The 8,592-nt window shown below is 45.2% G+C and overlaps 1 protein-coding gene across 2 annotated transcripts in view; it reads right to left on the minus strand.

The window, feature by feature from the left end:
- Slc24a3 (solute carrier family 24 member 3) overlaps positions 1–8,592 on the minus strand; it is a 478,143-nt gene that overhangs the window by 19,463 nt on the left and 450,088 nt on the right. For both annotated transcript variants that reach the window (XM_028754967.1, XM_028754975.1), the window contains exons 13-15: positions 4,845–5,011; positions 1,706–1,820; positions 588–700 (exon numbers count right to left, since the gene is read on the minus strand). In XM_028754967.1, the coding sequence (XP_028610800.1) occupies positions 588–700; positions 1,706–1,820; positions 4,845–5,011 (395 nt within the window). The remainder of the gene's footprint in view (positions 1–587; positions 701–1,705; positions 1,821–4,844; positions 5,012–8,592) is intronic.

Here is an 8,592-nt window from a genome sequence, read left to right on the forward strand (position 1 = left end):
CCTCTCCCTCTCCCTCTCCCTCTCCCTCTCCCTCTCCCTCTCCCCAGCAATCAGATATACTAAATATATTGTAAGATATACTGCAAGCAATCAGACATACTAGATATATTGTAGATATACTGCAAAACAAATAGACTAGATATGTCCAATGCTGGTCCACTGAACAGTTCTATACAGTTCATGAATTAAAATGATTTTTCATTTTTATATAGTTGGAAAGAAAGAAGCAATGTATCACAGCATGAAGATATAAGCATTCAAATTTCAGTTTCAAGAAAGTTTTATGGCTACTTTTCTGCTACATCAACAGAGTTAGAAGCTATGACAAAGGCCATTTTTCCTTCCACATCAGCCTATACTTATGTCTTCTTTGAGACAGAAAGTTTGCTGACCTCTGCTCTAGAGTTTTGTATGTCTCAACATGTGTAACTTTGCAAAATACATACAAGAAGAATTTGCTTCCCCCTCCTAACATTAGTATTTTCATATCCCCTTTGCCAGGAGACAACAGCTTCATGGCCAAGGCCTCTGAAAACCCAGTGTGTTTAGTCTCAATTTGGGAAGAGATTCTGAAAGACAGCACTCACATAGGATCCGTAATCCACAGCCAGCGTCTGCAGAGCCCAGGGAAGACCAAGCCCAATCAAGATGTCAAAGACATTGCTCCCGATGGAATTGGACACAGCCATATCCCCCATCCCTGCAAGGACAAGAGAACACTAATGAGGAAGGGGCTTTTTGAAGGAGGAGCCCACATGGGACTCTCCTGAGTCTTTGGTTTGGCAGCAGGTAATAGTTTTACAGGACCATGTTCTTGATTTTCTCTTAGTCCATCACTGATACAAAAAATAACAGATCATAATTCAGAGAACCCACATTCTACTGATTGCTAACTTCACTTCCGATATGATGACAGGGTAAGTGATTGGGGGAAAAAAGTATCCACATTTGGTTCCAAGAATACCAGATCTGAGGTATCCCTTTCAGCAGGAGGCAACCCCACAGCATACACGTGGCTCCACAACTTTGCCAACTTACACCTTATAGCACCATTTCCATCTGTCCTAGAGTGAGTTCACTGCTTCTTAAGAACTCCCATTGTTTAAAACAACCTTCCAATATTCACTAGGCACTTGAAAGACAGTCAGCGCTGGGAAGGATGTCACTGCCTGGAGTGTCCGGCTGGTCAGGTTTTGGTTTTGAAATGGGGAAGCATCTGTCCTGTGCTGACAACTGCCATTTTGAAGTTGCTATATTATGAGTGAGCTTAATTAATAAAGGGGGGTATCTATCTTTTATAAGCTACAGTTTCCTTATCCATGAAATGGAAGCACAATTGTCCCTACCTCTTGGAGTCATTGAGTGAATTAAGTGTTTCACTTAAAGGGCCTCATTCAGTCCAGGTTAGCTAGGGTTTTTTTTTCTATATTTAGTGCTATTTTACAATTAATGGATGATAATAATGGCCTGAAGGGTCTATGGGTACCTGGGCAAGCATCTGCGCCTTACAAGGAGATACCTCCTGCCTCTTTCCCTTATTCCTCTGACCTCAGGAAGCCTTCTGACCAACTTGGCACTGAGGTTGCCATTCCCCATCTCTCCTTCTAAGCAGGATCTGCTGCTCCTCTTAGTTGCCACATGAGACAGCTCCCACCAGAGCTTCCTGCTCTCCCTCCCTATCCCCGGGTGTCCCTGGAGATCCCACCTTGTCTGGCTACAATGAGGCTGGCCATGCAGTCGGGCACGCTGGTTCCGGCAGCCAGAAAGGTGATCCCCATGATGACGTCAGGGATCCCTAGGGTGTAGCCGATGATGGTAACCTTGGAGGAAGCAGGAAGAGGCAGTGAGCCAAAGGACTCTGTGAGACTCTGATCAAGATACGGAAAAGTCTTTAATTTGGGCCATCTTGGGGGTTGGGGGTGGGGTAGTAGTGTCTTTCCTGAATTTAACTTAAGATGGCATGATCATCTGAACATCATGATGCTGCTGCACGAGAGCTGGACTGCAGGTCTTAGGCAGGTGCTTTGACAGAACCTAGCTTTAAGTCTATCATTTGTTCCTTTCTGGTGATACTTCCACATCGGAAAACTAGATTTTAAGAGCTAAGGCAACACTGAAACAAAATATTTGAACTCAAGATGGCCCTGAATAATCCAGGCTGCCAGGCTGTACTAGGAGTGTCGGCAGCATGCTCACAGATCTGTAATGGGAATTGACAAGTCCAGGAAAGGGGACGGTTTACACCTGGTCTTGCTGGGAAGATCAGGACAAGCTTTTTCTATCCTCATCCCCTGGGAGTTGGGGTGATAACTGATTTTTCTTGTCAACTTGACACACTTGGGAAGTGGAATCTCAGTTGAGGAACTTGCCTCCATGAGATTTCGTGTGGGGACATTTACTTGATTGATAATTAATATAGGAGGGTTCTGTCCACTGTGGGTGGTACTATTCCTAGTAGGTGGGCCCAGGATGTATAAGAAAAGTAGCTAAATATGGGCTTGGAAGCAAGGCAGCAAGCAGCATTCTTCCATGGTTATGGCCTCCAAGCCCTGCTGTGAGTTTCTACCTGACTTCCCTTAGAGCTGAACTGTGGTCTGGAAATACAAGATGAAATAGATGCTTTCCTTCTCAAGTTGATTTTGGTCATGGTGTTTATCACAGCAACAGAAATAGAAGAACATTTGATAACCCTCGTTGTCAACATCAACTTCTTCACCATAATTGCTGCCTTTTTTTTTTTTATACATAGGCAGTGGACTAAATGTTCAGTTTTAACTTTTTAAATTCTCACAACTACTCGGTCTGAGTGCTCTGCTATTTCCATTCCTCAGATGAGGAAACTGAGGAACAGAGAGGCATCTGCCCAAGTCCCATGCTGCTGGTAAGTGGCATAGAGGGTTCTGTTACAGATGGGTGGGCTCCTCTGCAAGGCAAACTCTCAGTTTACATGGGGGACAGATTGCAAAGGATGGGCTACCATCAGCTGAGACATTGCTCAGTGATGCAGATGACTCCACGGTTGTCCCCAAATTTCAACAGAGGAAAACTGAGTAACAGGGAAGAGAGATGGTGAAAGAGTCAGGGCCTATTGCCAACTAGGTAGGAAAAGATCCTTTGTATGATGTGTGCTTAAGGAAATGGGTCTTGCAATACCTGGAACTCTTAGGCCATCCTAGGGTACCACTGGAGCATTTATACTTTCTACAAAATCTGAGAATATGCAAACCACAGGTCACAGGGAGCCCATCCTTCTCACAGCATTCCCAGGCTGGTGGTGAAAGGGTGTGTGTGTGTGTGTGTTTTCAGTCCATTCAGATGCAAACCAGAAAAGACTCTCATTTTCATTCAGTGTTCAAATAGAGTGGTCTCAGACTTCTGATATCTGTCTCCAGGGAGGAAAGGAGGATGCTGCAACACATATTTCTATGTTGGTGTTCTTAAGAGTCTTTGTAAAACAAAGCTATAAAAGCCTAGCCCAGCTTTAGGTCCCGCAGGAGTGTGGCCTGGCTCCGAGGCGATTGGCCCACTGCTCTTTTACTGTTGCTAGGATGCTTAAGGTCCAGCCTGGGGTTCTGGGGAACTGATGGGCTCAGGAAGCCTCGCCCAGGCCCCTGGCTTCTCCTTAGGTTGTCACTCACTATCAGAAACTGAATCCAGACTAGTTCATTCCATGGATTGTGGAATTGAGACTTTAAGGGTCAGGGACAGCAATCTTATCTCCCAAATCTGGGTTGGGGGTGATACTCTGTCAAAGGCTAGGGTTAACTGTGACTTTATCATGCCAACTTTGCAAGTTTCCCATCACCTCCAAAATAACCTTTCTAGATTTTTTTTTTCTTTTTGAGCTTTATGTTGAATATAAATTCCTGAATTTATATTGCGCTTCTGTCTAACACCCAAGTGAGGTTAATTTGGATTTGCATAATTTGTCATGGCTTTTAATTTCTGCCCAACTCCAAGTCTAATGGATTAGGTTTGCTCCCCAGCTAAAGAATATATAAACAAACTGTTTGCATTTCCAAAAATGACTCTGGGGGCAGAGCGCTTTTGAGGCACCATTTCTTTTTTTTTTTTTTAATTTTTTTTTAATTTCTTTTTTTTTTGAACATGAAATGCTTTTTTTTATAGCATGTTTTACAAGGGGAGGGGGTAAGAGGGTCCAGGTGGTGGAAAAGTACAAAATCTTCTTGGCCTGTGCCTTGAAACATATCATGGTCTATATGGTACGAGGCACCATTTCTTAGCCCAATCATTGGATCATTATTTTAGCTTGGAAGGGACCCTGGAGCAGTCACCTGGTGTAACATGTCCTTTACCTGTGACTCTGCTGTTGTTCCCTTCACTAGAGCTGGAGAATTTCTTTTCCTACTCATAGATGCTGGGCTTGGCCACAGCGTGTGGAAAAGATGGTCTGAGAGGTTGGCTCCAGTGAAGACCCCAGGAGGCACCTCAGGTTTCTACTTACCCATCTCAGGGTAGCACCAGCCCAAAGGAAGCGAGTCAACATTATAGAGCAGATACAACCCCACCTCCCTCCACTCCCCCCACCCCCTGCCTCCTACCCATATCAAAGGGATTACAATTCTGGAGCTGGAGCAGAGCTGGTGAGCTGGCCACAGTCAAGGGTAATTAAATCAAGTCAGCCCTAAGGGTATGTGGGCAGAATGAATGCTTGTGATTTTTAAACCGCCAAGCTAAGGTGTGGGTTGTTATGTAACCGACTGTAGTGATAACTGGTTGATATGGTTCAATTAGGTGTGACTCCAACTCTTGCTCATTCCTGGTTCAGTGTACATTTCTCTCTAGAGAGACCCCGCAACGCACAGGGCCCCTTATACACTCACCATCCACACCATCATGTAGGAGAAGGCTGCGATCCATAGCGTAGAAGAAGCAAACGTCACCATAAACCACTTTTCCCAGTGGGGTTTGTTACAGTTGGGGACAGTGAAGTACAAGACAAAACTCAGTGGCCAGGTGAATGCCCATTTCACAGTTTCCAGTTTACCAGCTTAAGGGAGGGGAGGTAAACATAAAAAGAAAGGGAAAAAGATTAGCTTTATTTCTTTGCTTTGGTAGCCTTCACACTGCTTTCTCCAGAACTAGGACTAATCATGTATCTCTTCTCATAGAATGCTTAAATGGTCTCCCACTGACACCCAAGCCTGATACATAAAATCAAAAGGAAAAAGAAGTTATGTACTGCCCACCTGCATGTTAGCTCTGGTAAATAACTGAGTCACTTCATGGATTACTGGGCTGGAGGAGGCAGGTGGGGAAAGAAGAGGAAGGCACTCACAACAGAGTGGTATGTCTGTGGGTGTGTAGGTGTGGGGGCTGAGAAGACAACCATTTTGTATCTGTTCTTCACTGTTCCCAAACAGAGTGAGCAGACATAGCGCCACCTAATGGAAGCTCTTATCATTGCACCATAAAGGTACAAGGGCTCGCAAATGAGTGCTCACATACTTAAAAGGACAAGGTGGCAGATGAGTGCTCACATACTTAAAAGAACAAGGTGGCAGATGAGTGCTCACATACTTAAAAGGACAAAGGTGGCAGATCTGTCAGTGATGCCCGTCTCTGCCATCCTGGGTTGTCTGATTCCTTTCATGCCAGACACACCCAGAAATGCCCTTTTGGTTGACTATTCTGCAAGTAACCTCAGATTTGACAAATGTATTCACTCAAATTCTTTAGTTTTTCAACTGCTAATTAGCCTTCAGAAAGAAATACGTAGGCAAGTGTGAGATATCCATGTCAACTGAGATACAAAACATCTTCATCTTCCAGAAAGTTCTCTGTGTGTCCTTGTAGTCAGCCGTCACCCTGACCACCACAGCTTTTGTTCATCCCCATCTTCAAAGGAATTAAATCACCGAGTGACCTTTCCATTTGCTCACCAGCTGTTTGTTTTGAGATTGATTAAAATGCCTTTATTTATTCCTTTAATTGCTGGCAATATGCTGACTTTGCTTCTCCATTCTCCTGGGGTTGAGCATTGGGTAGTGGCCAGTTGTAGATCATAATAATTAGAGCTCCTGTCAATACCCTTGTACGGGTCTTCTGGGGATCGTGGCTTTGGTTTGGCTGAAGACCTGCGGGGGAAACTGCTGAGCCATGAGGTAGGTGTTTACTTTTTACTTTTTAAGGAACTAAAAATAGTTTCAATTGAGCAAATGTTGGCAGGTCTGTGGAGCATTTTTCTGCTTGTTATTGATGTGGGAGGTTCCAGCGCACTGTGGGCCGTGCCCCCTCTGGGATAGGTGATAGTCTGAGCAAGCCATGGGGACAAAGCAGTAAAAGATGAGCCCCTTCCCACATGGCCTCTGCTTTCAGGTTCCTGCCCTGATTGAGTTCCTGCTTTCGTTCCCCTTAATTATGGACTCTGGGACATGGAAATCAGTTAAAGCCCTTCCGCCCCAAGTTGGTTTTGATTACTGTTTTATCACAGTGATAGAAACCAAACTTAGCACAGTTACTCCAACTCACCAAACATTACTTTTATTACTTGCGAACTGTGTGTCCAGTAACACTGAGCTTACGGAGTTGCTGGGAGCATTAAAGATGAAACGGTATTAGTGAGACAGATGTGGGCCTCCCCTTTCCCTGGTGGCACCAGGCAGGTATTAAATATTGTTAAAGATCAATTAAGATGACTCTCAGTGTCTGTGAAGCTCCCATCGTAAGCTTTCTTTCTAGGGTGCATTTTCCTGTGCATAAGCAAAGACAGGAGATGGGACAAGACAATGCCCACTGGAGCTACTGGATTCTCTATGCCACCCTGGCTGCCTTGGGCCTTCAGGATAGGCAGCAGGCTGCATCAGTTATTCTGACAAACCAGACACCTTGAGAGAACTTACACAGCCGATTGCTTTAGCTCCTGAAAAGACAGCTGCAGTAGGGCTATCTCAATAGTTTGCACAGACATTTTACTATTACAAACCTCCCTGAACTTCAGATGATAATGTAGCCATTTCTACTCAGGCAAAAGGGCTGCTGTGACTGGGACCAGCACAAACCCTTCTAATTACATGCATGTTGAGCTGTGTTTGGTGCAACTCCTTCCATTTGCATGTGAGGTATGCTGTGATTATCCTCTGGCTGTATAAACAGATGCTATGGCTCAGTGAGTTGGCTGGAAGACATCCTCCTATGTGTCCTCTCCTGGTATTTTAATATTAGGCTCAGTGAAAGGCTTCTCTTAAGGGGTCTTTTCTTGCCTATACTAAGTATCGTGGGGTGAGCTGGTAACAGGAAGTGGGAGACATCAGAGCTCCAGCAGGAGTGACATTGGTAGTGGAGCAGTCAGCAGGGCAGGAGGCTTCTGGACAGCTGAAGAGGAGGCAGTGGAAGAATCTGGGAGAACAGGGAACATGGGGCATAGTGGGGATAGAGCAAATGAGATCTGAGGCTGACTAAGGATAGGAAGCTGGAAAGAGCCAGAGAAGATACTCAAGGCCCTGGTTACAGAAGAGTCCCAGTAATCTGTCAAGCCTGTAGGGCTAGAGTCTCAGACACCCAGGCTGGTGGAGAACTGTAGCATTGGCTGAGAAATCCTGATACTGATGCCTGCAGAAGAAAGTGTCAACACTAGAGGGCGCTACGTGCAACTGCTTCCACCTGCCTGGTGTTGCTGGTCACTGCTGCCAAGCACTAAAGAGATACAAGAGCAGCCAAAGATTAGCACTGAAAATCTTCTCCAGGACTACCCATGAGTCCTACTCAGGAAGAGCAAAAGGACCCAGCCAGCTGCTTGGTAACATCAGGACAGGAACAACTTGTTGGAACTTCGCAAGTTACCCTAGCCAAAATCCCGTACGTTATTCTTGATTCTTTGGTTTCTTTCATCTTGGGGCCCAAACTTGACACTGCCAAGGGCATTTCCTCCATGGCCAAAAGGGACTCCCACATTAATGCCTATCTGACCTCAATCTGTTTGCTCTTGCTGGCAGAGAGAGTTTTAAGAACAAAAGTAGAACATTCCCTTGCTGTCTACCATCTTTAGAGTAACACCACACCTCCATACTGTGACCAATGAAACCTGGCCTGATTTGGCCCCTGCTCTGACCCCATCTACCCATTTTTCAGACATCTTAAGCATTCTTCTGCCTCAAGTAAGCTAAAAATATTAATAATACTAGTGATGAAATCAATATGACAATTCACAGTATAAACAGAAATGCTGAAAAGTGGTTTTTAGACCCTAAGCATAGTCCACTAATGAAGACAAAATATCATTAAGAAAGAGGGTCCTTTTCTACTGGTGCTGTGCATCTCGCTGGACTTAATATGGAGAAGGTGAAGGGACAATGAGACTGGAGCCTGGCGAGATTGTGCATCAAGATGGCGGCTGTATAGGCTGCTTCATCATGATGGGCTTCAAGCACTGCAGGATTCAGAATAAGGGCAGATCTGTGAGTTCCACGTGAGCCCTTCAGTTGGGCATTGAGGCTCTACCCTCCTGGAGCTCTGGGGAATCCCCTTGCTAGAATTACACCAGGGGGAGATAGCAGACAGAGAGAGAGAGACAGAGAGGGGGGGGGAAAGGGAGAGGGAGAGGAGGAGGGTGATAGGGAGGGGGAAGGGGAG

Source organism: Grammomys surdaster, unplaced genomic scaffold, assembly GCF_004785775.1.
Source record: "Grammomys surdaster isolate TR1022 unplaced genomic scaffold, NIH_TR_1.0 129, whole genome shotgun sequence".
Classification (NCBI taxonomy): domain Eukaryota; kingdom Metazoa; phylum Chordata; class Mammalia; order Rodentia; family Muridae; genus Grammomys; species Grammomys surdaster.